General features: G+C 38.7%; 4 protein-coding genes across 4 annotated transcripts; 2 read left to right on the top strand and 2 right to left on the bottom strand.

Annotated features, from left to right (window-relative positions):
* Window positions 1-2,185: 2,185 nt before the first annotated feature.
* LOC127103503 (ATP-dependent Clp protease proteolytic subunit-related protein 2, chloroplastic-like) lies at window positions 2,186-3,526 on the top strand. The gene is made up of 6 exons (XM_051040755.1): window positions 2,186-2,275; window positions 2,365-2,408; window positions 2,486-2,564; window positions 2,697-2,817; window positions 3,118-3,255; window positions 3,368-3,526. The coding sequence occupies exons 1-6, from the start codon at window positions 2,220-2,222 to the stop codon at window positions 3,509-3,511; spliced, it is 582 nt and encodes a 193-aa protein (XP_050896712.1). The 5' UTR covers window positions 2,186-2,219; the 3' UTR covers window positions 3,512-3,526.
* A 2,660-nt stretch (window positions 3,527-6,186) lies between these two features.
* Window positions 6,187-8,483, top strand: LOC127104830 (UPF0481 protein At3g47200). Its single transcript, XM_051041977.1, has 2 exons — window positions 6,187-6,198; window positions 7,002-8,483. The coding sequence occupies exons 1-2, from the start codon at window positions 6,187-6,189 to the stop codon at window positions 8,481-8,483; spliced, it is 1,494 nt and encodes a 497-aa protein (XP_050897934.1).
* Window positions 8,484-10,208: 1,725 nt separating this feature from the next.
* LOC127104831 (uncharacterized mitochondrial protein AtMg00820-like) lies at window positions 10,209-10,595 on the bottom strand. The gene has a single exon (XM_051041978.1). It carries the CDS (start codon window positions 10,593-10,595, stop codon window positions 10,209-10,211), a length of 387 nt encoding a protein of 128 aa, XP_050897935.1.
* LOC127104832 (uncharacterized) lies at window positions 10,596-14,020 on the bottom strand. The gene is made up of 3 exons (XM_051041979.1): window positions 14,017-14,020; window positions 11,973-12,487; window positions 10,596-10,859 (listed from the first exon to the last, which is right to left on the bottom strand). The coding sequence occupies exons 1-3, from the start codon at window positions 14,018-14,020 to the stop codon at window positions 10,596-10,598; spliced, it is 783 nt and encodes a 260-aa protein (XP_050897936.1).
* Window positions 14,021-26,299: the final 12,279 nt, after the last annotated feature.

Below are 26,299 nucleotides of genomic sequence, written 5' to 3' on the forward strand. Positions count from 1 at the left end.
ACCTGTGGGGGTTTACAAAGCGGATATGAGAGGGTTCTCTAGATAATCAATATCATAACTTGTATAGAATAGCAACTTATCAAGATGGGAAACTGGTGGACAATGGTTATTGGAGGGATGGTATATGGGTTTGAGCAGTGCAGTTCAAAAGTGGTGTTGAAGCAAAAGAGGTCACGAACACAAAAGATGTGGATAACTTGAAGATAATTAATTTCCAAAGACATTCAACTCAACAGTGGTAAACTGGTGGGGAAAAATAATTGCATCTAGCCTAGGCCCATCAGACATAGGTTCATTATAGTGATTGGAAAAAATAGCTTACCAGCTCCTAACGAATATCATATACCCCTTTGACCTAACCATCACCTACCTTAACTTCTAAGATAGCATTCTTCTTACTCCTAATTTTAATACAAACATGGAAAAAAACTTGTCTTAGCATCCCCTTCTTTGAGTCAAATGGCTTTGGACCTCTGATAAATAAGATAAATTTTTTATCCTTAACAAGGATCAGAGATACATGATGTCTCTATTCCTAGAAAAAATCTCTTCACTCGCGAGAAAACCCTGATCAACTATAGAATCCAAGGTACTAAATGCCTCTCTCAGAGAATCAATATGAAAATCAGGATTATCAAACACTTGCTTATTATATATTTTCAAACCACCTTTTGGAGACTTATGTTTCTTATTCACAACAAAAGCTTTAATTCTAACTAGAGGACAAAGAGTTGACCTAGTTAGATCCAACCACCCCTCTGACATAAGAATCCTAACAAACTTATTCATAGCCCCCCATTAGGTTAGAACCAAGTGAAATTCCTAGTTTAAAGAAGAATGACAATAAGACCCATATGAGATATGAAACTACTAAAAACCAGACAGTCAACACTCTCATGAAGACGAAAGGAATCACCTTCCTTACCCTATCACTATAGAAACAAACAGAGTTAAAGTCATATACCACACCTCTTTTCCAAGATTTTCTGGAAGAAAAAGGAGATCAACGCGCATTACCCTATTGTTTTAGAAAGCATAATGAGAGTAGATGTTAAACACAAAATAAACGTGCATAGAATCCCCAAGTCAAGAAAGACACCAATATAACCCAGGCAAGAGAAGGAAAATAGAGAGATTCCCTTTGTAATACACAAATCGAAAGAAGGTAATCAATATTGCCAACATTTTAGAGAATGTAGAAAGTATGAATAGTGTGGATAATAGTTCCATATTGATTGGAAATATGGATACTTGAGCATTTATAAGTGAGAGAACCCACTCACCTATCACCTTAAGGTTTTGGATGAATATGTGGTGTGTATCTTACAATGGTGTTGCTCCAAAAAAGAAGAAGTCTCACAATGTTTAATGATTCCTAGTGAAAAAAACTCCCCAACCACTACGCCAAAAAGTGCTTTTGGCAGCACCAAAAAGAAAGCGCTTTTTAAAAAAAGCGCTGTAATAGCTTGAAAAAAAATTCGCCTATGTAAAGAAAGCGCTTTTAAGATAAAAGCGCTCTTATAGGTCTCCACTTATGAAAGCGCTTTTAAGGTAAAAGCGCTCTTATAGGTCTCAGTCTCACATCTATGAGTTTCACACTTATGAAAGCGCTTTTAAGGTAAAAGCGCTCTTATAGGTCTCATGGGTTTCACACTTATGAAAGCGCTTTTAAGGTAAAAGCGCTCTTATAGGTCTCAGTCTCACATCTATGAGTTTCACACTTATGAAAGCGCTTTTAAGGTAAAAGCGCTCTTATAGGTCTCATGGGTTTCACACTTATGAAAGCGCTTTTAAGGTAAAAGCGCTCTTATAGGTCTCATGGGTTTCAGACTTATGAAAGCGCTTTTAAGGTAAAAGCGCTCTTATAGGTCTCAGTCTCACATCTATGAAAGCGCTTTCATGGTAAAAGCGCTCTCATAGGTCATGGTAAAAAATATGTACCAAAAATTACCAAATATTCTATAAAATAAAAAAATAATTTTAAAATATTAATATGGTATAATAAAATATTATAATTTTATTGATGATATTCTATTATATGATAATATAAAACTAATTTAATTTAATCGACATTATCTTTAATCTCTAATTAAATTATCTTACATGATTAAATTTATTATTATAAAAAACAAATAGGAATACTTTTTACTCCTTGTTGAAGTTTTGAAACACAACTCAACTTTCATTTCCCTATCCGCTACCTCGTCGTTCACTTCAACATGGCGGTTTCACCTTACGCCGCCGTTTCAACCCCTCGTGTTTGTTCTCCACCTAGGTCAAAATCTCCCTCTTCTATCCCTTCCTGTAAATTATTCAATTCAATTTCAACTAATTCTCACCGTGTTTTCGCTTTTTCCATTGCAGTGTTTCCACTAAAATCTACTCTGGATTGAAACTCCAATCTTCACGTGCGCCCATTTCTTTCTTTTTCTTATTCAATTTTCACCCCTTTCTTTCGTTTTTCGCTCACTATTTTCAATTGCAGGTTCTTTTGGAGCGTCTTCCGTTTCATCTAGCGTAAATGCTCAGTTTTTCGGTAAAGTTAACAAAGTTCTCAGTTTCCGGTAATTCTCAGATACCCTAAATCTGAAAACACTGTTTTTACGCCAAAATACACTAGAAGGGTTTTTACAAAAGTTATATTTCATTGTATAAAAAGATTGATGCAAACGGTGTCAAATTTTTCATGTTTTCAGGTATGCTAACCAGAAGCCAGTTAGGGCACAATTTCTAATGATGCCCATTGGAACTCCTAGAGTACGCTATAAAACACCTGGTGAAGATGTTTGGCAATGGATTGATTTATGGAATGCCCTTGTAAGTTGTTATATCTGAATATATTTATCATTAGGAAATAGTCATAGACTATGAAACATGGACACCGAAAATACGTCACCAACACTACACTCAAGCCATGTTGACACAAGTAATAACTTGAAAAATCGGTTTCTGACATGGACACGGACACGGACACAAACACATTTTTTCAAAGATAATAGACTACCTATCTAAGTGATATTGGTTTACTTTGTCATACAGTCATGGATCTCATATAAACATCGAATTCTTTTTCATTAAGTTAATTTCTAAAAAGAACTTGTGCATTATTTGATGCAGTATCGAGAACGTGTTGTCTTCATTGCACAAGAGATAAATGAAGAATTTAGTAATCAAATATTGGCAACTTTGCTGTATCTTGACAGTATAGATAACACCAGGTTTCTCTATTTGTACATTAATGGTCCTGGTGGGGAGGTAAGTAATGATTCTAGTGTTAGGAGATCAATAATTACATCCTTTTGTTTCTTTCTTCATGTTCCTTTTGACTATCAGGTATTTAACTTGCTTAAAATTTCATCATTTGCAGCTTACACCATGCTTGGCTCTCTATGATACCATGCAGAGCTTGGAGACTCCTATAGCCACTCATTGTGTGGGCCAAGCTTATAATATGGCATCATTTCTTCTTGCAGCTGGACAAAAGGTGTTGTATTATCCTACTGTCTTTTAGAAGTTTAGCTTGTCATAGTACGGTGATTTATGGTTAGAGATTTTGCGTTCTTAATATAATTAAAGATTATCTTTGTTAAGGAGTTGTATAGTTAGAGATTTACTTTCTTAATATAATTAGAGATGACATGTTGAATGGACTTGGTACTTACCTACAGAAGTAATCTTTTTGTACTATACACAAATAAAAGTGCAGGTACTTTAATTTTCACAATTTTGCTTATAATAGTGATGCTACTTGATAAGAAAAGATAACTATACATTCTTATTTATTTTTCTATGTAGTGTCCTCTACAGCGCAACGGTATCGATTGCGGATACTTTGTAATGAGGTTTATGAGGGAAATCATTAATATGAATCAAATAGAGATTCCAATCACGGTATGGATTTATAACTTAGGATTTGTTTTAATATTTATCGAATATTTCATATTATTTATTACTTTTAACTAAATCATGCATATTATGTTTTGTTATGTAGTACTTTGATGAATACAAGTGTGCTCATTACACGAGACTGCAGTTGGAACAAATCAAGGAGGAATTGTGTCAATATTTTATTGAGAAAAGATTAATTAGTATATAATGGTTTCAAAATAACATGAATACTTTGATGAAGAATGGTTTCTGGTTGGCAAGTGTATAGTTCTTTATATTTTTAACAGATTAGTTATGACTCTAAATAGACCGTATAACATATTAGTTTTGACTTGTGTATAGTTCTTTATAATTTTAGTGATATCTTTAATTTCATGGATAAATTAATGTGTTCATTCTTGTGTTGGTTTGCTTTAAAAAATTACAAATGCTTGAATTATGACTCCAAATGTGTTCAGTGCCTATCTATCCTTGTGTTGGTTTGCTTGAATTATGACTCCAAATGTGTTCATTCTTGTGTTGGTTTAAAAAATTACAAATGCTTGAATTATGACTCCAAATGCTTGAATTAGAGAGGCTTGATTTACAGGTTTATGGGATTATTCCCAAAAAATATTACAGGTTGAAATGGTAGGCTTAAACTGAAGGCAACGTTTTGTTATTTTACTAGAGGAAAAGACAGCGCTTTTTAGTAAAAAGCGCTGCTAAAGGTTGTCAATAGACAACCTTTAAGAGCGCTTTTTACTAAAAAGCGCTGCTAAAGGTTGTCAATAGAGAGCGCTTTTTAGTAAAAAGCGCTCTTAAAGGTTGTCTATATACCACCTTTAGCAGCGCTTTTTACTAAAAAGCGCTCTCTATTGACAACCTTTAGCAGCGCTTTTTAGTAAACAAAAAGCGCTGCTAAAACCTATAGCAGCGCCACCTACGACAGCGCTTTTAAGCGCTTTTAAAGGCCAAAAAAAGCACTCTCATAGGTCTTTTTTGGCGTAGTGAACACATGGTATTTTGAGCCTTTGGTTCGAGAAAAGGACCGACTTATTTCTATCAAAAATCAATGGCGTCATAAGGGTGATGAGTAATAAATGTTCCTTTGAATAGTGTCAACGGCGCCACAAGGGTGGTGAGAAAGAAATGTTTTATGCGGTACAAGAGTTTGTGGAAATAAGAAGAACTTCCACTTGAGGGGGAGTATTGTGGACTCACACTTAAGACGGAGTGTTGAGAATGTAACAAGTGTAATTAGTGTGAATAATAGTCCCACATTGGTTGGAAATGTGAAGACTTGAGCATTTATAAGTGAGAGAATACATTCACCTATCACCTTAAGATTTTGAGGGAATATGTGTCGTGTCTCTCACAAAGATGTTACTTTAAAAAAGAAGAAGTCTCACAATGTTCAATGTTCATTAGTGGAAAAACTTCCCCAACAAACATATGGAGTAAAACTCCATTCATAAACATAATAACTTAACTTCACAAAAGATGCACTAGAGACCCAAATATCTGACTATGTTTAGTCTCTTGTATTACTACAAATTCCATACACTTAGAATATAAAGGGCTTGTTTTTTTTTATCTTTTAATTTTATTTTTTTTGGTATTTTCAAACATAAATTTTATAAAAATGTTTTTTAAAATATTACAAAATTTTAAAATTTGTATCTTACTAAATTAAAAGATTAATTTTGACATCTCATAACATAAATATATATTATTGAAAATCAAAACATAATCAAAATTGTAATATTTTTAAAAAATTGTATCCTAAAACTGATTTTTATAAAAGCTATTTGAAATAGCTTCAATTTAAAATTAAGTGAGTTTTTAAAATTTTGGTATTCAATTTTTTTTCAATAAAATGATGATCTCATTAGTGTGGTATAAAGTTTTCATATGATTAGAGAGGCAGATAATGATTCACCAGAATCTTAGGCTGATTTTTGAGTGTTTTCTTTCATTAGGAGGTAAGTCTAAGTATTAGGGAGGTTATCTTATGGTTTGACATAGGATTATCAGGTCTATTTAAAAAGTTTGAAATGATGTTATTTTTAATGGAGTCACAATAACAATAAAAGAAGTGGATGAGAAGAGTATTATTTTTGCTTTGGTATTTGATTTTAGGTAGGTTGGGAGAGAACTCTTTCACAATCATAGATTGGCTTCATAATCCTATCCTCTATCTAAACCTATAATGGATCAAGTGTTTTTTTAGTCAGAGTGTGGTGGGTGGATCTCTTTCTTCTCTTTTGTTGGGATCTGATTTGTCGATAGTGGTTCTCGTTGGTTTGAGCTCTAGTCATGAGTAGCCAGGTGGTTCTTTAATAGTGGTGCTTTTGTTTCTGATTTCTTGTTGCTCCTTTTCTGATTTCTGAGCATTTCTTGTGTTTTGTGTTGTTTATTGTAACTTCATCTTCTTTATTTATTAATATAATTATTTTGTCATGTGCAACCAATTTTCCGTTTCTTCTTTTAGGATTTGATCAATTGGCTTCGTAATCTTATCCAGGGTCGGAGGCCCTGTTCTAATTACAAAAATGGGGCATTTTTTTTTAAACATAATTATAATAATTAAAAAAAAAATATCAAAAATATATTTATATATAAATTAAAAATAAATTTGATTATAATTATTTTGAGTTTTGATCAATCTTAATTTTTATATGTATTGAGTTTTTATTATAATATTTTTTTCGATTATTGAGTTTTTTTAATAATATTTTATTTATTTTTATTAATATTTATAAAAAAAATTGAAATTTTCAAAAATTTGGACCCTCGAATATTTGTCTATTATTTGGACCCTGTGCTGCAGCACATGCAGAGAGCCGGCCCTGATCCTATCCTCTATCTAAATCTATAGCAGATCGAGTGTTTGCTCTAAGTCAGAGTGTGATGATGGATCTCTTTCTTCTCTTTTGTTGGGATCTGATTTGTCGATAGTGGTTCTAGTTGGTTTGAGCTCTAGTCTGTGAGTAGCGAGGTGGTTCTTGTTGCTCCTTTTCTGATTTCTGAGCACTTCTTGTGTTTTGTGTTGTTTATTGTAGCTTCATCTTCTTTCTTTATTAATATAATTATTTTGTCATGTGAAACCAATTATCCGTTTCTTCTTTTAGGATTTGAATACGCAATATGATTTTAGTTGGATGGTTCCCATTGAAGTTATGTTGGGAGCACTATATAATGGAGAAGTTGAAGCATGCAGCATCTCCAACGTACCAGATGAACTTCTGGAAGTACAAGAAGATGCTTTTAAGCCAAAACATATTTCCATAGGACCCTTACATAGAGGAGCCACAAGACATCTTCAATTAATGGAAGAACCTAAATGGCATTACACGCATGAATTTCTATTCCGACATGCAACAAATCCAGAACAAGATAGAAGTCCCGAGGAGAGGTTAAAAGAATGTGCCTTTGACATTGACAAGTTACATAAAGTGATATGTGCAAGCTATGGTGGCAGCAACAATAACATCATCAAAGAAACAGATCCACACGAAATCGCTAAAATAATGATCGTAGATGGTTGCTTTTTGTTGGAGCTTCTAGTTAGGCTTGGGAAATACATGGAGAACAAAGAGACATATTATCATAACAACGACTCAATTCTTACTTCAGAGGAAAAGGTGTTATCTGTTTTAAACGATGTGGTAATGCTTGAGAACCAGATTCCATTCATTGTTCTCAAGACGTTATACAGAAAAGTATATCCTGATAATAGTATAATCGAAGATGATCATCGTGTTGCTAATATCGTTCGTAAGGCCTTTGGTTACCCTTCTGTGAATAGCTCAGGAGGTGTTCATATACTACATTTGATGCACTTGTCTACAGTGCAAAAAAAGCACCAGCCTGAAGGAAAAAAGGCAAAGTTAGAATTATTGTCTTGTGCTACAAAGCTTCATGCTTCCGGGGTAATAATTCGAGCAAAGTTTTATAACAAAGATCAACAGCAGCATAAGTTGGTGGATATATTTGATTTTGGTATAAGTTTTAGTGATTCAGGAGAGTTGGAAATTCCGCCGTTACATGTTAAGGAAACAACCGAAGTGAAGTGGAGGAATTTGATTGCTTGGGAGCAAAGCAAAATTTGGACTACATGCAAATACACTTCCTATGCACTTTTCTTTAGTGGTTTGATATGTTGTGAGCATGACATTGAATTGCTTAAGAAAAAAGGGATTATTGTGAATAAGATGAGCATTGGCAATGAAGATTTGTTGAAACTATTTCGCACGATTTCGAAAGGAGCTCAGCGAATGGATTTGAGTTATAGTGATACTTGTGCCAGGTTGAATGAGTATGCCAACAAGGGAATGAAAGTTACAACAGTCTTGCGAAAAATGGCTATATGTGTTTGGCATGAATGTAGGAAATTTTTTGATGTTGTTGTGTTCTATGGTCGAAACTGGTACAAAATTTTGATACGTGACCATATACCTACAGTGTGGAAATTCATAGGAATTATGGCTGCTGCATTTCTCCTAGTTCTTACTATGATGCAGACATATTATTCATCTCGCAGTGCCCAATGTGTTTTCTTGTTATTGCCACATAGGATGTTTTATCAAAATGTTGCATTTATTCATCTTTGATTCAGAGTGAAAGAATTGAAAGAGGTGTAGAATCTTGTTTACGCTTTTGTTATATGAATTAAATTGTTGGTTGGATATTTCACTTTTCAATATGTGCTTGATTTTCACTTCTCAAATGTTCCAATTTCAATTTTTCCTTATTTACTTTCTCTATTAAGTAATAAAATATCATCGCTTTGTGCTTACTTCTCCATTGTGATAGATTCTTTCTTCAACTATATATCAACTACCTATCCATGATTAGAAAATACCCCATTCTCCCTAATATATCCTTTTTTTGAAAGATGATTATTCAGTAAGAAAATAGGGCTTATAAATAACCTTACAACAAAAATAGAATCCACGGCTAACAAATTTAGTTATGGTAAAAAACAAACTCTATTCTTTCTAAAAAAATAGGTCTTTCCTAAAAACTAGGAACGACTAAACTACATGTAATATTTTAAGAATAATAAACGACCTAACAATCCCTCCCTTAAACTAATTCATCTGAACTTAGCTTACTTTAGTAATATCCGTAATTCCAAGCATCCCGCAAAGCTTTTCAAATTGTTCCAATTTCAATGGCTTCGTCATAATGTCTGCAATTTGATTCTCAGAGGCACAAAAGCTCATCTTGATAACTCCATTGTTCACTAATTCCCTAAGAAAGTGAAATTTCACATCAATATGTTTACTTTTTCCGAGAAACACTGGATTTTTGGATAGTTGTATAGTAGAACTATTGTCGCACATGATCATAGTTGTTGTTTTTTTCTCAACTTCAATCTTTTCCAACACTCTTCTAAGCCAAACACATTGACACGCACATACGGTTGTTGCTATGTATTTTGCCTTTGAGGTAGAGCGAGCGACAACTGGTTGTTTCTTTGAGGCCCAAGAAATTACTCTCGCTCCCAATTTAAACACAAACTCGGAAGTGCTTCTTCGATTGTCTAAGTTACCAGCATAATCACTATCGATAAAGCCTTCAAGTTTTAGATTATTTTCTTGCTTCCTGTAGAAGATACCCAGATTAATTGTACCTTTTAGGTATCTTAAAATCTTTTTTGCTGCAAGCCAGTGTGCCATAGTAGGTTTAGCCATGAGCCTACTTATTAAACTAACACCAAACATCATGTCAGGTCTAGTTATAGTCAAATACATAAGGCTTCCAATCATTTGCTTGAACAAAGTTTCATCAACTATAACACCTCCCTCATCTTTGCGTAATTTCGTACCCGGTACTATTGAATTTTTCACAGCATTACTTTCCTCCATACCAAATATAGCTAAAACCTCCTTTACATATCTTCTTTAACAAATGAATACTCCATCTGCACATTGTTTAACTTCTACTCCAAGGAAATGCCTCATTTTCCCCAAATCAGACTTATCAAACTCCAACATCATTGAATTTTTAAACTTATCACACATGCTTCTATCATTCCCGGTAAAAATTAAATCGCCAACATAAAGGCTTACAATTAAGAATTTACCTCCTTTTGATTTTGTAAATAGAGTATGCTCGCTGGAATATCTTTCAAATTCTTCTCGTATGAAATAAGCTTTGATTCTGATGTACCAAGATCGCGATGCTTGCTTGAGCCCATATAACGCCTTTTTTAGTCTGTAGACTTTCTCTTTTTCTCCTTTCTTTACGAACCCCTCGGATTGCTCAACAAAGACTTCCTCTTTTAGCTCACCATGAAGAAAAGCGCTCTTTACATCAAGTTGAAAGACCTCTTAACTAAATTGTGCAACTATTGCAAGAATTACACGGATAGTGTCAAGTCTTATCACAGGAGCAAATACCTCAGTATAATCAATACCATGGCGTTGTGCATACCCTTTTGCTACCAGTCTAGCTTTGAACTTCTCCACAGTACCATCCTCATTTAGCTTTGTTTTAAATACACACTTAACTCCAATAGGTTTGGTTTCTTTTGGAATCACAATAAGTTCCCAAGTTTGGTTCCTCTCAATGGATTCAATTTCCGATGACATTGCTAACCTCCAATTTTTGCATTTTACTGCTTCTTCAAACGTTGTAGGGTCATTCTTAGTTACCATCATCATTGCACTTAGATTTTCATCATCGGAGAGACCTTCCCCTATTTCATAATCTTCCATTCATATTGGTTCTCTTGTTCCTCGCATGCTCCTCCCTTCAACCGATTCGTTATCATAAGAACCTGGCTCATTTAGAGGTGAAACTGTCAGACTATTTGACTTGTTGGACATACTGTTAGAGATACTGGAATTGTTGAAATTTCCAGGACTGTTGCTCAAATTATTTGTGCTTGTTTCACCAAGTTCTTCATTTCGATCAACCACAATATCTTCTTCATCTCCCCACTCCAAAATATCTTGCTTTATTTCTTCAACAAATTTGCCCTATTCCCAACCTTTTTCTTCATCAAAAACAACCTCCTTGCTGACAATAATTTTCTCTGAGATTGGATCATAAAGCCTCCATGCTTTTGATTCATCGTTGACTCTTAGAAGAACATATCTCCTACTTTTGTCGTATATTTTGCTTCTATTTTGATCTGGTATATGAACACGTGCCACACACCCGAAAACTCAGAAGTAATCTACCACTGGTATTTCATTTCTTCATGCCTCTTCTGGGGTCTTATCTTCAACAGCTACTGTCGGGCATCAATTCTGAATATGAACGCACAATTTTGCAGCCTTGGACCAGAAGGTTTTGGAAACTTTTCTTTCATTTAGCATGGATCGGACAACATTCATAATTATCTAATTCTTCCTCTCGGAAACTCCGCTCTGCTACGGTGTATAAGCTGCTATTGCCTGCTAATGCCCTGTGATCTACAAAAATCTCCAAACTCATTTGAGGTGAACTCGTCACCCGTGTCAGTCCTCAAACAAGTTATGAATGCACCTATCTCTTTCTCAACACTATCCTTAAAAAATTTGACAATAATAAAAGCTTCTGATTTTTCATGTAAGAAATAAATCCAAGTTTTACGAGAATAATCATTGATACAACTTAGAATGTACCTCTTGCCTCTGTGGGATGTTGGCTTGATAGGGCCACATATATATGAATGTACTAGCTGGAGTTGTTTTGACGCCTTCCATAAACTCCTCCTTGGAATTGTATCTTTGTATTGTTTTCCAGTTAGGCAGGTTGTACATAACTCCTTGGGAGATTTCAGAACAGGTAAGCCAATCACCATCTTTTTGCAGGCCAGTATTCTCAATCCCTTGTGATTCAGGTGCCCAAATTGACAGTGCCACATGTGTGCCTCTTTTTCTGATACATCTTCAATTTGCAAACACATGGAATTTCTCTGTGGCATATGAGATAACACAAAAAACATTCTGCTTCCACTCATATTAGTTTGCATAATCAGTCCCCTCCTAGAATGATACATTTTCAAGTTCCATCCCGAATTAAAATGGATAATCCTTTTTCTTGAAGTTGCCCTATGCTTAATAGATTGTTTTAAGCTTGTGAATATAATAGACATCAGATATTACCTGGATTATGCCATTTATTTGCACATTTATACTCCCTTTTGCTACTACCACCATTCTCGTATCATTTCCAAACTTCACTGTTCGATTGAAATTTTCTTCTAATTCAGAGAACCACTCTTTGTTTCTCGTCATGTGGTTGTTGCAGCCTGAATCCTGGAACCATATCTCTTCTTTCTTTTCTTGATGAATATCTGCATATGACATCAACAAAAGTTCCTCTTCTTCTAATTCATCATAGTTAGCTTTCTTTTCCGAGTCATGACATTCATATTGGAAATGTCCTAATTTGTGGCATTTAAAACATTCAATGACTGCTTTGTTTGTAGGTTGTATCCCTCTACCTCTGCCATGCCCACCTCTGAATACAACTCGACCTCTACCTCTATTTGATCGATCGTCATGAGACACTTTTAACACATGTTCCTCCACTTGGTATCCTTTCATTCTTTGTTCATATACTAGTAAATGTCCATATAATTCATCAATACTCAAAGTACTTAGATAATTTGATTCCTCTATTAAACATACAACATAATAATATTTGATAGTTAAAAATCTAAGTATCTTACTAACCACCATACTCTGCTCCAATATCTCACCGTTTGACTTCATTTTGTTCACTAAGGTCACGGTTCGCCCCAAGAAAGTGTCTACTTTCTCTCCTTCTTTCATAGCCAGCAACTCGAACTCCCTTCTTAATGCCTGGAGTTGTGCCCTTTTCACCTTTGTGGACCCGGTTTACCTTGAAAAATGGTAAATAACCGCCGATCTTCCAAATTTCTAAATTTGGTCACTTACAGGATCAATCAGATTGATCCTAGGACATGTGCTAAATTTCTCGTAAGCGTAACGTTGATAAATGATCAAACTAAACGTCGAATCGAAGCGTTAAATAAAAACTAAAGACAAAAGAGTGACTTGAACAAAAGAACAATCTTAAACCAGTATTTAGAACTATTAAATAAGAAATAAATGATGGGAATTGTAGAAGGATTGAAACCATTCGAAAAGGTTGGTAAATACTGGAATCCTTAAGAATGTAAGGTAAAAGTTCAAAGTAACGAAAGGAACTAAAGATCTTTAAACTTGTAAATGACGAAGTAAGAAATAAAGTGTTTGAGAGTAAAGAGCAAGGAAAGATATTTCTGAAGAGAAATTAAAGATAACTTTGTAATACTTTGAAATGATTAAACAATGGTGTAGACAACATACATTCTGCGTTTTACAGTTCTTCTTCACACAAATACTTAGTAAATTTTCAGGTTTATGTACACACTTTCACACACTTTTCTAACTCTAAGACCCTATATTTATACTGGATCGAAATAACCGCTCTAAGGGTTCTTCAATCACGTCGATACATGTGGCGTCCTGCATGTGTATGTTCGCTCACTCTGCTTCCATGTGAATCCTTGCGGTTTCTACCAAAGATACTCCTCCCTCCTTTATTTAAATTCCAAATCTTTGATCGAAACCATTTTTTAACTGCTCCTTAAGGAACCTCTCTGAAATTTCAGATATAAGCTTGATCTTTATTTAACCAGCTAAGCAAGTCTACCTTCAGCTGGTCGAATCACCTCTTAGTCGAAGCCAATTGTACATGCTTTCCAATTTTGGTAATGTGAAATGGGCGTCGAAAATTTGAGCTAACAGATTGCCCCCCACCCCCCCCCCCCCCCCCCCCCCACCCCCCAAAAAAATGTAATTTTCGACATACAAGAGAAAAAGACATTTTTTTGAGACCTTACTTCGACGCCTCAATGACTGATACTGCCACGTGTCTCAATGTTGGCAAAACCTTTCAGTTCCTCCATTTGTCTGGTGACGTCAGCATCATCATTGTTTTTTCCTACCCACGTCTTTTCAGCCCACAATAGAATCTTTTCCACTCATCACGTTTCCTAGCTTCTGGGAAATCATGGCTATAACATTAATTTCCATTTTCACTACACTGTCCAAGGGATACACGTGTCCCATTAACTTGTCTACCATTAATGTTGATTTGAAATGTCTCCCTGTAGGTCTATAAAACCCAATTACTTACCCATTTTAGAACTTCCTCACATACTCTGCATTTTCAAACGTTCAAGCCTTCTCTTCTCCCAATCTTTTCTAACTGAAACCCAGATTTTCTCTTTTTTCAAACCTTAACGATGGATGCTTCAAACATAACTCTCAAGGGAACAGGAGTTTCTTTCAAAACTACTGTCAATAGGTCCAAAGCTCCGAAGAAAATTTCTGAACTTCCTCCATTTGCTACTTTATCCGCCCCCCTTGTTGTTGGTAATCGTCAGTACCTACCAGAACCTCAGACAGAGAAACGGCGCCAGATTTATGCTTCTCGGGTACGCATTCCTGTTTCTGTCTCTAATAAAACTTATGCCTTATATGGATCTCTAGCAGATTTAGACAATGATACCCGCAAGCTTAGAGAGTTTTTTCCGTCTTATCATAAACGAAAACCCATAGGACAAGCTAAAAACCCTAGGACTTCTTCTTCCGAAAACACCCCGAATGAAAACGCAATAGATTTGAGGTTTATGAACAATGGTTTTAGAGCCTTTCGGGCCACCCCAACTTTCAAATATCCCACTGATTACTCCAATTGGTTAAACAAAATAGAGAAACAAAAATCTCAGGCTTGGAATGATATGGGATATACGACCTTATTATGCTGTCGAAATTGGACCTGGATTATAGTAACCCTATGCTAGTTTCTTCGTTGTACTTTTGGGACAACACACACTATACCTTTCACCTGCCTTGTGGAATGGTCACACCCACACTTTTCGACATGGCCGCTATCACGGGGCTGAAACCCACTGGCCACACTTATGATCTTGATGTTAACTTCATAGATACCATTTCCTTTTCGACTACAAGAGAAACATATTCAACACATATAACCCACTGGACACCGAAACTGTCTTTGATGTGGAGCATATAGCTTTCCTGGCTTTGTGGTTGTCGCACTCTGTGTTTTGCTCGAAATCACTACAAGTGGCCAAGAAATATCTCACCTTGGCCAATCAACTGCATGCGGGGCATGATGTCTGCTTAAGTGAGATGATTTTGGCCAACCTGTACGAATCCTTGAGCGACAGAGTGGATCAACTAAAGAATTTAGGGGACAAAGGGAATCTTTTATTGTCTGGCCCTTTTTGGTTATTACAACTTTGGCTCAATGCCACGTTCGAGGCTAATCTTCCCAACAAGGGCCTCGTTGACGAAGATATTGAAGAAATTAGGCACAGGAGAGTCGAAGGACCGAGGTTAGCTCAACTAACCCCCAGGGATGAAGGACAGTCTCTTCAATCAACCTTCATAATTTACATCATGACGTTCGCTAAAAGTCATAATTTTACTTTGAGTATGGCTCCCTTCGCTCTCAGGAAAGTTGGCCCTAGATGGTTTACCAGGACTTTTCCTTCCTTATCTAAAAAGAAACAGACAGAATCCTTGCTAATTTAGGAAACCTTCTTGATGCCTCGGATCCTTACCCTTCGATTTAACACTTCGAAAGTCCAAGCCACCCTGATAACTTACCAACCCAACCTTGTTGCTCGACAATTTGGGTTGGTCCAGGTCTTCCCGAAATGCCTATACGACAAGAAGAGTAGCCTCCTCCTTCACAATGTCTTTCATACTGAAACCACGACTTTCAAACAAATAGCCAAGTACACTGGCAGGACCTAGTTGACTCCATTCATTTCAAGCCTAGCTTCCTTTGTAGTCGATAACTTGGGAAGTGGTGGGCCAAATATTACATCAAGTAATTCTGCGATGTTACCTCCTTTATTCAATTGTTTGACAAAGCTTTTCTCCTTGTGCAGGAAAATACCAAGAAAGGTACTTATACGCTTATAAAAGAAATTCAAGCTTTGCAAAACTACTTTGAAACTTCCTATCGACCTGATGATCTTAGTCAAACCATCTGTGAAGCAACTGTTACGCTCAAAGAGAAGTTTTCAAAGAAAATGGAAACTTTAAAGATTCCTTCATACGTTCCTCGCGAGAAACACTATGAAATGGCTCTTGAATTATTTCCCCCAAAGTTTCCTCCACTGCCAAATGTTGACTTCGGAGTGGCTCTTGCACCACCATTTCTAGATTGGTTCATTTGTGGAGACTCTATTAAAATCCTTCAACAACAATCTCAGAAAAAGGCTCAGCGGGTGGTTGCGACTAAACACACTTTAGGCAATTTCAAAGGACACCTTCATATAGGAATCGAAGATGTCTGAATCGAATCGGACATATATGAAGGTGTGATACAGGGGGCTTCCCTCGAAGTAGATTCCCTTTGATTTTATTTTAACTAACGTTGCCTGTTTCTTCTTGTTTTTGTCTAGCTATCAAGATTCTCCCCAAAAAACATACCAACAAAAGACCCATCGACTCAAAGGTTGAAGGAAGTAGCAAACCTGCAAAGGTACCTCTCTTTCTTTGTTCCTTTATCCTTATTATTCATTGATGATCAAACATTTAATGTTTGGTTCAGGTTTCTCGGAAACCTTCGGTGAGTCCCCTGAAAATCTAAAAACCCACTGCTACCCCCATCGTTGTGGACTCTGACGAAGATGACATGTCGCCTGTTCTGGATTTCACTTCGAGGAAGAGGAAGCCACAGCCACAGCCAAAACCCATTGACCCACCTCGAATCAACCGAACACAAAACTCTCAAGAAAAAGGTTTGTTGCACTTGTTATCTAATAACCTACTCCTGAAGAAATGGCAAGAGTAGCAGCAACTCAAAGTGAGAGCGACAATTCTAGCCCCGGTGTCGAAGGTTATAAGGTACCCCCCCACTTCTCTTCACTTTATTTCACTTGTTTGCTTCTTTTAGTCATTTGCACTTTCTGCTTGTATTGACTTTAGGGTGACGTGAGCACCATCATTCCTCCCAAGAAAGTTTCCTCCTCCAAGCCTGCCTCTGTGCCAGATGTTTTGAACAGCGCTGGTGAACCTACCTATTGACCATCCTCTGAAAAGGGGTCCATGAGCGAGATTAATCAACCTCCAACCGGTACCCTCGACGCTTCGCCACCAAAAACCACCACTCAACATTCTCATACCAGTGACTCTGGTCATGAGACTGACTCGAGCGAGGAAAATGAGGCCCTATGTAATCCAATCCCCATGGCTGAGGATGAACTAGCTAATGATAAAGAAACCCCCGGGGTTGGTCTACACACAGCGGCAAAAATGAATGAGCCTTAGGGCGAGGGATGGGGCGTCGAAGACATGGTGATAGATGAAGCGGCTGCAGGAAATCTGGCGACTAACCCTGATAACATCGAGAGCCAAACAAGAAGAAGAACCAATGTGGGTGAAGAACATGCTCGAACTCAAACCCCTGCAATGGCCGACAATCTAACGGTTGGCGTTTCATCAAGAAGCATTGGTGCCCTTTCTGTAGAAAAGTTGGCTATCTTAAAGCGAAGTCAACCACTGGAGTATTTAAAGGCGATGCTAAATTACAGGGAGAGTTCTTCTTATCAGAGTCATAACACTTCAATGTCCGAAGATCATCCTTCGAGCACCTCTTCGGGCAAAATCCTTTCTAAAATCAAGGACAAAGTCATTAAGGGTGACTTATTTCTATTGTTGCTGGCTGATCCTTCTGCACCTTTAACTCTGAAAGCTCTTCTTAGCCAGGTTAACTTTCTAGAAACCTCCCCTGAAGTGGAAAACATTATTCTAGAGATAGGGACCATGATCGACCAAGCTGTCGCTGATCACAAGCTGCTACCTCATCTTACGGGAAAGATAGAGAAAAAATATGCTTCTGAGGCTGCAGCTTGGGATGCTGCTACTGAATATATGTTAGATGCCAAAAAGTGCTTATTTGAGCTATCATATATGGGCATCTTTCACTCTATTTCCCTGCTAAAATTGTCAAAATCACCTTGGTTTTTGATGAAATGCATTACATTGATAAACAAGTTTGGTGCCTTTGATTTGTGTGTTATTGTGCAGAAAGAAGGCATGAAATAATTGAAATTGAAGACACAAGAAAGTTGGCAAAGGAACCAAAGCAAACAAGCATTCATCAGCCTGCTCGCTAGGCGAGGGCTGTGGCGAAGCACTGGTTCGCTAGGCGAGCGCCAAGCGAAAAGCTCCAGTAAATTGTCAATAAATTCGCCAGGCGAGCTGACAGCGAAGGTGGTAGCGAGTTCGTTCTGTTTTGGTGAAAAGCGCAGCCAGCACTCACTCGCTAGGCGAAGCTCTAGCGAGTCCCCAGCGAGCATTCCAGTAGCAAAACCTCTCAACCTCGCTGGGGCGAAGGTTGAAGCGTGTCCTTCGCTAGGCGAAGGTATGTTCGCTAGGCGAACATGACAGTTCAGCAGACCCTGTTTCTCTGGGCGCAGGTGCCTTATGTGCCCATATTAGACCCTCGCTAGGCGAGCCATTCTGCTCGCCTAGCGAGCATGACAGCCCAGCAGAGGTCTATAAGTAGCAGGTGCCACTTTTGAGCACCATACCTCATGTTTTACCAACTTTTTCCACTTTTGTACTTTGGAGAGATATTTTACAGCATTGTTCTAGGGGATCTTTTATGCCCTAATTTTCATTTCTCTTCATCTTAGAACCATCTTCTACAAAAAGAAGGTGGATTCCCATCCAACTTCGATTATCCGACTTGGATGTTGATCAACCTTCTTTCCTTACTTGCCGACCAAGCTACCATGAAAATGAGTAGCTAAGTCATCCATTTGTGAAGGTTAGATGTAGGTGATTACTAGCTTTGTGTGTAAATGTAAGGATCCTCATATGTAAACTCTTTAATGGTAAATATATGATGAAAACTTTGTTTCTATTTAAAACTCTTTGTGTTGGTTTATGATCGAGAGATGTTTACCGACTCTTGATCTAGGTTTTCATCCAAACTTGTTTGTTAGCTAGAGATAGTAATGAATGATTTTGTTCACCATAAGGTTGAACCAAAAAGTTGTCATTTTGATAGATTGTGTTCGAGAGAAACAATTGATCAAAATGGCAAAACTCACAATGTGTGTTCGAGAGAAACATATTGAGAGGACTTTGTGAAATGATTTATCATCTAAAGGAGTTTATAAGATTGTTGACCGAGCAAATACATGCAAAGTGATAATTGAAACCTAACTTTGGCAATATTTCTCATTTATTCAAACCAAAACTTGTACCGCAATTTATTACTTTTTATGCAAGATAACTTGATTAAAACCAAAACCCTATTGTTACATTGAGCTAAGATTAATACAACCATCGAACGGCGGTGATATCTTACAATCCCTGTGGATACGATAACAAAAACCCGACACGTAAATTTACAACTAACAAAATGGCGCCGTTGCCGGGGATTGTAAATTGATATTGCGAGCATCGCAATGGTTGTTTAAGTTTTAGCTTGTGAATTTTTGACTTGTGCTTGTAATTTGTTTGGTTTAGTGTGCAGCTTACGTTTTATGCGAGGGCAAATCCCTGTGGACGAACTTCTTTTTGATCCTGAGATCGAGAGAACCGCAAGGAGGCTCAATAGCAAAACGAGACGTAGGAGGCAACAGGCTAGACAACGCCAAGAGCAAGGAGAAAGTTCTTCAACCACAAATCCACCACCATTCATACCAAACATGGAGCCACAACCACCACCACCTATTTCTACTCCATGCATCAATAGTCCAAGGAACACCGCTCAGTTTGCCAACCACACCGGAAGGCAAGCTGAGATGAAAACGGGAACTCTAAATCTATTATATGGAAGTCCATTCACCGGAATGGACCATGAAGACCCATTTGCTTTTCTCACAAAATTTTATGAGATAGCATTGGCTGCCGGAGTGGATCAGGCTCAGGAGCTTCCGTTGTTCAGATGATTATTTCCCCACGCTTTGCTTGGTAAAGCAAAGGATTGGTACCTAGATCAAACACCAGCCGTAATGACAGACTGGAACGTGTTAGAAGAGAAATTCATCGAAAGATTCTTCTCCCATAACCGGTTCATGGAATCCAAGACGGCCATCTCGGTGTTTTCACAAGGAACCAGTGAATCATTAAATGAAGCGTGGGAAAGATTCAAGTCCATGCTTAGGAAATGTAAAGGGCATGGATTTGATGAAATGACTCAAATCCATATCTTCAGAAATGGACTTCAACCAAACTGCAAAACGTTGTTGGATGCTACCTCGGGTGGCTCTTTATTGTCAAAAAGTGCCGAAGAAGCCACGAACATTATAAATCGAATGGCTTTGAATGATCTTCAGAGTCAAAGTCGAGGAAATTCTTTGAAGAAGGCGGGAGTGCTTGAGCTAGGGACGAATGATGCCATCCTTGCCCAAAACAAGCTCATCTCACAACAAGTGGAACTCTTAACGCAACAAATCAAAGAGTTAAGAGAACCGTCAAAAGCTAAACAAATAGCTTGTTGTGAACTTTGTAAAGGTGAACATGACACCGGATTTTGTCCACCTCCCGGTTTTGACGAAGTAAACTACATGGCCAATCAACGGGACTATCAACCGAGACAACAACAACAACAACAACAACCTTATCAACCGCACCCTCAAAATCAACAACAACAATTCCAAGGGAACCAAGGGTTCCAACCTAGAAGCAACTATTATCATAACCAAGGTTATGGAGGTGGTTCTTCTAGCCGTCAAAACCCTCCCCAAAATCCTTATCAACCTCAACCTCAACAACCGCCGGTCGTAACTTCTAAATTGGAAGAGACATTGACGCAATTCATGCAAATGTCAATGGCCAATCAAAAGAGCAATGACGCGGCCATAAAAAATCTCGAGACTCAAGTTGGGCAACTTGCCAAGCAACTCGCGGAACAACAAACCGGTCCTTCCTTTTCGGCAAACACGCAAACAAATCCTAATGCACATTGTAAGGCGATCATGACGAGAAGTGGGAGGGAGTTGGGTAGTGAGAATAAAAAAAGAGTTGAGAGTGAACAAAGAGAGAAAGAGAAAGAAATTGAGGAGGAAATAGTGGAGGAAAATGTTGATGGTGAAGTAGGAGAGTGGAGTGAGGGAGAAGAAGTTGAAAAGAATAAAAATAATGGTGAAGTTGAAAAAGAAAAAGGTGTGGAGATGGGGAAAAATACAAGTGATGAGGTAATAAGGGAGGTAGTGAAAAAGCCTAGATGGAAGAGTGCTAGAATTGCAAAGGGAAAGGAGGTAGTGAGCGCTACTCCTATCCAAAACCTTCCTTATCCTCATGCTCCTTCCAAAAGGGAGAATGAACGGCATTACGCCCGGTTCATGGATATTTTTAAACAGTTGCAAATCAACATTCCGTTTGCCGAAGCCTTGGAACAAATGCCCAAGTATGCCAAATTCATGAAGGACATACTAACCAAAAAACGGAGGTATACGGAACCGGAGACCATCGTCCTTGATGCGAGCTGTAGTGCCATTATTCAAAGGACGCTTCCTAAGAAAGAGGTTGATCCGGGAAGAGTTACATTGCCGGTTAAAATTGGTGACGTGTATGTCGGGAAGGGACTTATTGACTTGGGGTCAAGTATTAATCTTATACCTTTATCAATTATCAAGAGACTTGGCAACATTGAGATTAAGTCCATCCGAATGACGTTGCAATTGGCGGATAAGTCGATGACCCATCCTCATGGCGTAGCCCAAGATGTTTTGGTGAAGGTCGACAAATTCTTTTTCCCGGTTGATTTTATTGTTATTGATATGGAGGAAGATGATGATGCTCCGCTCATCTTGGGCCGACCGTTCATGAAGACCGCGTGAATGATGATAGATGTTGATGACGGTTTAATGAAGGTGAGAGTTCAAAATGAGGAAGTGACATTCGATCTATTCGAGGCAATGAAGCATTCAAAAGATAGAAATGATAGCTTCCGCATCGATGTGATCGAAGACGCTATTATGGAGGTTTCAAAGCATATTCATGAGATATCTCCTATGGAGTTAGCTCTTGACGACTCATTGGAGGTTTTCACTGTTGAAGAAGAGCTAGCTCTTGAGGAATGCTTAAAGGAACTTGATAGTTTAGACGACCTACAACCATGGGAAGTAGAGGAGGAAAACTTGAAAAAGGAGGTTATTGACGAAAAAGCGCCAATTGAATTGAAAGTGCTACCCCCTACTTTGAAATATGTGTTCCTAGATGAGACCGAGGCAAAGCCGGTCATCATAAGCAACCTTTTGACAAACGAAGAAGAAGCCCGTCTAATCGTTGTGCTAAAAACAAATCAAGACGCCATGGGTTGGACTCTTTCCGATCTAAAAGGAATTAGTCCATCCTATTGTATGCACAAGATTTTGATGGAGGAAGATTTTAAGCCGGTGGCTCAACCACAATGCCGCTTAAATCCTACGATGAAGGAGGTTGTAAGAAAGGAAGTGGTGAAGCTATTGGATGCGGGAATGATTTACCCGATCTCGGATAGTCCATGGGTTAGTCCCGTGCACGTGGTTCCGAAGAAGGGTGGAATGACCGTAATCCGAAATGAAAGGACGAATTGATCCCTACTAAAGTTGCAACGGGGTGGAGAATGTGTATAGATTATAGACGGTTGAATACCGCGACTCGAAAGGACCATTTTCCACTCCCATTTATGGATCAAATGCTCGAAAGACTATCGGGCCAACAATACTATTGTTTTTTGGACGGCTACTCCGGGTACAACCAAATTGCGGTTGACCCGGTTGATCATGAGAAGACGGCTTTCACGTGTCCGTTTGGAGTGTTCGCATACCGAAAAATGCCCTTTGGGCTGTGCAATGCACCGGCGACCTTCCAACGATGTGTCCAAGCCATTTTTGCCGACCTGATAGAGAAAACAATGGAAGTCTTCATGGATGACTTCTCGGTATTCGGTGGGACCTTTAGTCTATGCTTGGCGAATTTGAAAACGGTGTTGGAAAGGTGTGTGAAGACTAATTTGGTGCTTAATTGGGAGAAGTGTCACTTCATGGTGACCGAAGGGATCGTGCTAGGCCACAAAGTCTCTAGAAGGGGGCTTGAAGTGGATAGAGCTAAGGTTGAAGTGATTGAAAAATTACCCCCTCCGGTGAATGTGAAGGGCATCCGTAGCTTTTTGGGGCACGCGGGGTTCTACCGGCGCTTTATCAAGGACTTCTCAAAGGTGGCTAAGCCTTTGAGCAATTTGCTCGCCAAGGACCAGGTATTTCTCTTCACCGAAGATTGTTTGCAAGCTTTTGAGGTTTTAAAAGAAAAATTGGTTACCGCTCCAATAATAGTCGCTCCCGATTGGAATGAAAATTTTGAACTAATGTGTGACGCGAGTGACTATGCTGTTGGAGCGGTACTTGGCCAAAGAAAAGACAAAACTTTTCATGCGATACATTATGCGAGTAAGGTTCTTAACGAGGCTCAAATAAATTATGCCACAACGGAAAAAGAATTACTTGCAATAGTGTATGCGCTAGAAAAGTTTAGGTCTTATCTTATAGGGTCTAAAGTCGTTGTGTATACCGACCACGCGGCGATTAAATATCTGCTAACCAAACCGGATTCGAAGCAAAGGCTCATCCGTTGGATCCTCTTGTTACAAGAATTCGATGTGGAAATCAAAGACAAGAAGGGGTCGGAAAACTTGGTAGCGGATCATTTATCCCGATTAGTGAACGTGGAGGTTACCGCGTCTGAAAAAGAAATCCGGGAAGAATTTCCTGATGAAAAACTGTTTAAGGTTCAAGTTAGGCCGTGGTTTGCAGACTTTGCGAACCACAAGGCTAGTGGTTTTGTGCCTGCCGACCTAACTTCGAACCAAAAAAGGAAGTTCCTTTCGGATGCGAAGTATTATGTTTGGGATGACCCATACTTGTTTAAGTTGGGTAGTGATAACCTATTAAGGAGATGCGTAACTGGTGATGAAGCCCAGAGCATCCTTTGGCATTGTCACAACTCCCCTTATGGCGGACATTATAATGGGGTTAGAACGACCACTAAAATTCTTCAATCGGGATTTTATTGGCCAACTATTTTCAAAGACGCACATACCCATGCGCAAAGTTGTGACAGTTGCCAAAGAAGCGGTGGGATAGGTAAGAGAGATGAGATGCCTCTCCAAAATATCCAAGAAGTGGAAGTATTTGATTGTTGGGGCATAGATTTTGTAGGACCTTTCCCACCCTCTTATGGGAATGAGTACATGCTTGTCGCTGTCAATTATGTCTCTAAGTGGGTTGAGGCGATTGCCTCACCTCGGGCGGATGCCAAAACGGTGATAAATTTTTTGAAGAAAAACATATTCTCCCGTTTCGGAACCCCCCGAGTGTTGATAAGTGACGGAGGGTCACACTTTTGTAATGCACCTTTGGAAACTATTTTAAAACATTACGGTGTATCGCATAGGGTGACAACTCCGTATCACCCTCAGGCTAACGGGCAAGCTGAGGTCTCTAATCGAGAGATTAAGAGAATCCTCGAAAAAACCGTGTCTAATTCAAAAAAGGAGTGGTCCCAAAAATTGGACGAAGCATTATGGGCCTACCGTACGGCCTTTAAAGCTCCAATTGGCCTAACTCCCTTTCAATTGGTATTTGATAAAACTTGCCATTTGCCGGTTGAATTGGAGCACAAGGCCTTGTGGGCCCTAAAGTTTTTAAATTTTGAACATGAGTTGGCCGGTAACAAAAGGAAAGTGCAACTACTGGAGTTGGAGGAGATGCGCAATGCCGCATACCACTCAAGTTGGTTGTACAAGGAAAAGGCAAAGAAGTATCACGACAAGAAGCTCCGTAACAAAGAATTTGTGCCCGGACAATTGGTCCTATTGTTCAACTCCCGGTTGAAATTGTTTCCCGGGAAGTTGAAATCAAAATGGTCGGGGCCATTTCGGGTGAAAGAAGTAAAGGAATATGGGGCTATTGTCATTGAAGACATAGACCAGAAAGATAGTTGGACAGTGAATGGCCAACGATTGAAAATTTATCTCGGCGGTCATGTGGATCGCGAGAGCTGTGCTCTACCGCTCGATGCTCCTCTGTGAGCATCGCACCGTCGAGCTTAGCCGACGTTAAACAAGCGCTTGTTGGGAGGCACCCCAACATTTTAAGTATTTACTGTTTTTGTGTTGTGTTGTGTTGGGTTACCTTGGGATAAAACTGTTCTGGATGAACTTGCAAGTGCTGCATTTGAAAAAAGCACTTGCTGTCATGCTCGCTAGCATCTCGCTAGGCGAGGCAGTAGCGAGCAGGTTCGCTAGCTGCTCGCTAGGCGAGGCAGCAGCGAGCGCTGCATGACAGTTTGTATTTAAATCTCAGCAGGGCAACCATTTTGCCCCAAACTCAAAAATTTTCTGTACGGCTCTACTGAGGAATTTTGATAAGCTCTTCACACTCTCTCATTTGCATCTCTATCACCAACACTTGCTCTATTCGGTCATTTGCAAACTCTACTCTCTTCACATTTCCGAATCCGTGTAACTAAGGTTTGCCCTAATACATTTTTCTTGTTGTTTGAATTCTAAATTTCCAATATGAATAGCAATTAGGATGAGTGGAGTATGGGAAACTTTAGCTTTGCATGTGGTATTTAGGGTTTTGCAAATTGGGATTTTAGGTTTAGGAATTGGGGATTTTTAGGTTTTGCATGCAAATAGGTAATCCCCAATAGCATAGAACGATTATTTGCTTGAGAAATCATTAGGTTCTGATGTTGGAACCAATTGAGTATGGGTTTTGGGGGAGAATCTCTGAACATGCTGAAAAACCCCAAAACCCGTAAGGTTTGCTAGCACTCGCTAGGCGAGCCTGGGGGCGAGCGTTCCCTGCCACTTCGCTAGGCGAAGCAGCAGCGAGCATGGCCGTTTTTTTTTTAAATTATGCTTTGATGTCTAATCTGTTTGTTTGGTGTGTGTTGTTTCCTTGTATACTTTGCAGATGGAATCTAGGTCTGGAGCAACTAAGAAGAGAAAGGGAGCGACTACTTCCCGGACTGTGCCTATCCAGTTTGACCAAGATAAGTTTGTCGGCCCGAAGCAGGCCGCCAGATACATTTCTCTGGAGAAGCGGAAAATTCTTCCAGAGAAGCGTTTCGTCATCAACCCTCAGGGCACGAACAGAAATTTTGCCGGGTTGATTGACGCGAAGAAATGGGATCGGTTGATTAATCCCTTAGAGCATTACGACATAGCTACAGTGCGGGAATTTTATGCTAACGCACTGCCCGATGACGACGAGCCCTTTACTTGGGTATCTAAAGTGGTCGGGCGTCCAATTGCATTTGATCGGGATGCCATCAACCGAATCCTTGGGGAACCGCTCCAGCTGGGAGCTGATGAGAAGGACGCATACCATACGGACCTACGGCTTCACCGTGATGTTCCTGCCATTACT

The sequence above is a fragment of the Lathyrus oleraceus genome, chromosome 7 (genome assembly GCF_024323335.1).
Source record: "Lathyrus oleraceus cultivar Zhongwan6 chromosome 7, CAAS_Psat_ZW6_1.0, whole genome shotgun sequence".
Lineage (NCBI taxonomy): Eukaryota > Viridiplantae > Streptophyta > Magnoliopsida > Fabales > Fabaceae > Lathyrus > Lathyrus oleraceus.

What these genes read in the sequence shown, in the direction of transcription:
- LOC127104831 (XM_051041978.1), bottom strand. Translation starts at nt 10,595, where the DNA reads ATGGAAGATTATGAAATAGGGGAAGGTCTCTCCGATGATGAAAATCTA.
- LOC127103503 (XM_051040755.1), top strand. Translation starts at nt 2,220, where the DNA reads ATGGCGGTTTCACCTTACGCCGCCGTTTCAACCCCTCGTGTTTGTTCT. An exon ending in TTGATTTATGGAATGCCCTT is followed by an intron (nt 2,818 to 3,117) that starts GTAAGTTGTTAT and finishes TATTTGATGCAG; the next exon opens with TATCGAGAACGTGTTGTCTT. An exon ending in TTAATGGTCCTGGTGGGGAG is followed by an intron (nt 3,256 to 3,367) that starts GTAAGTAATGAT and finishes CATCATTTGCAG; the next exon opens with CTTACACCATGCTTGGCTCT.
- LOC127104832 (XM_051041979.1), bottom strand. An exon ending in AAATAAATGGCATAATCCAG is followed by an intron (nt 10,860 to 11,972) that starts GTAATATCTGAT and finishes GGTTGGGAATAG; the next exon opens with GGCAAATTTGTTGAAGAAAT.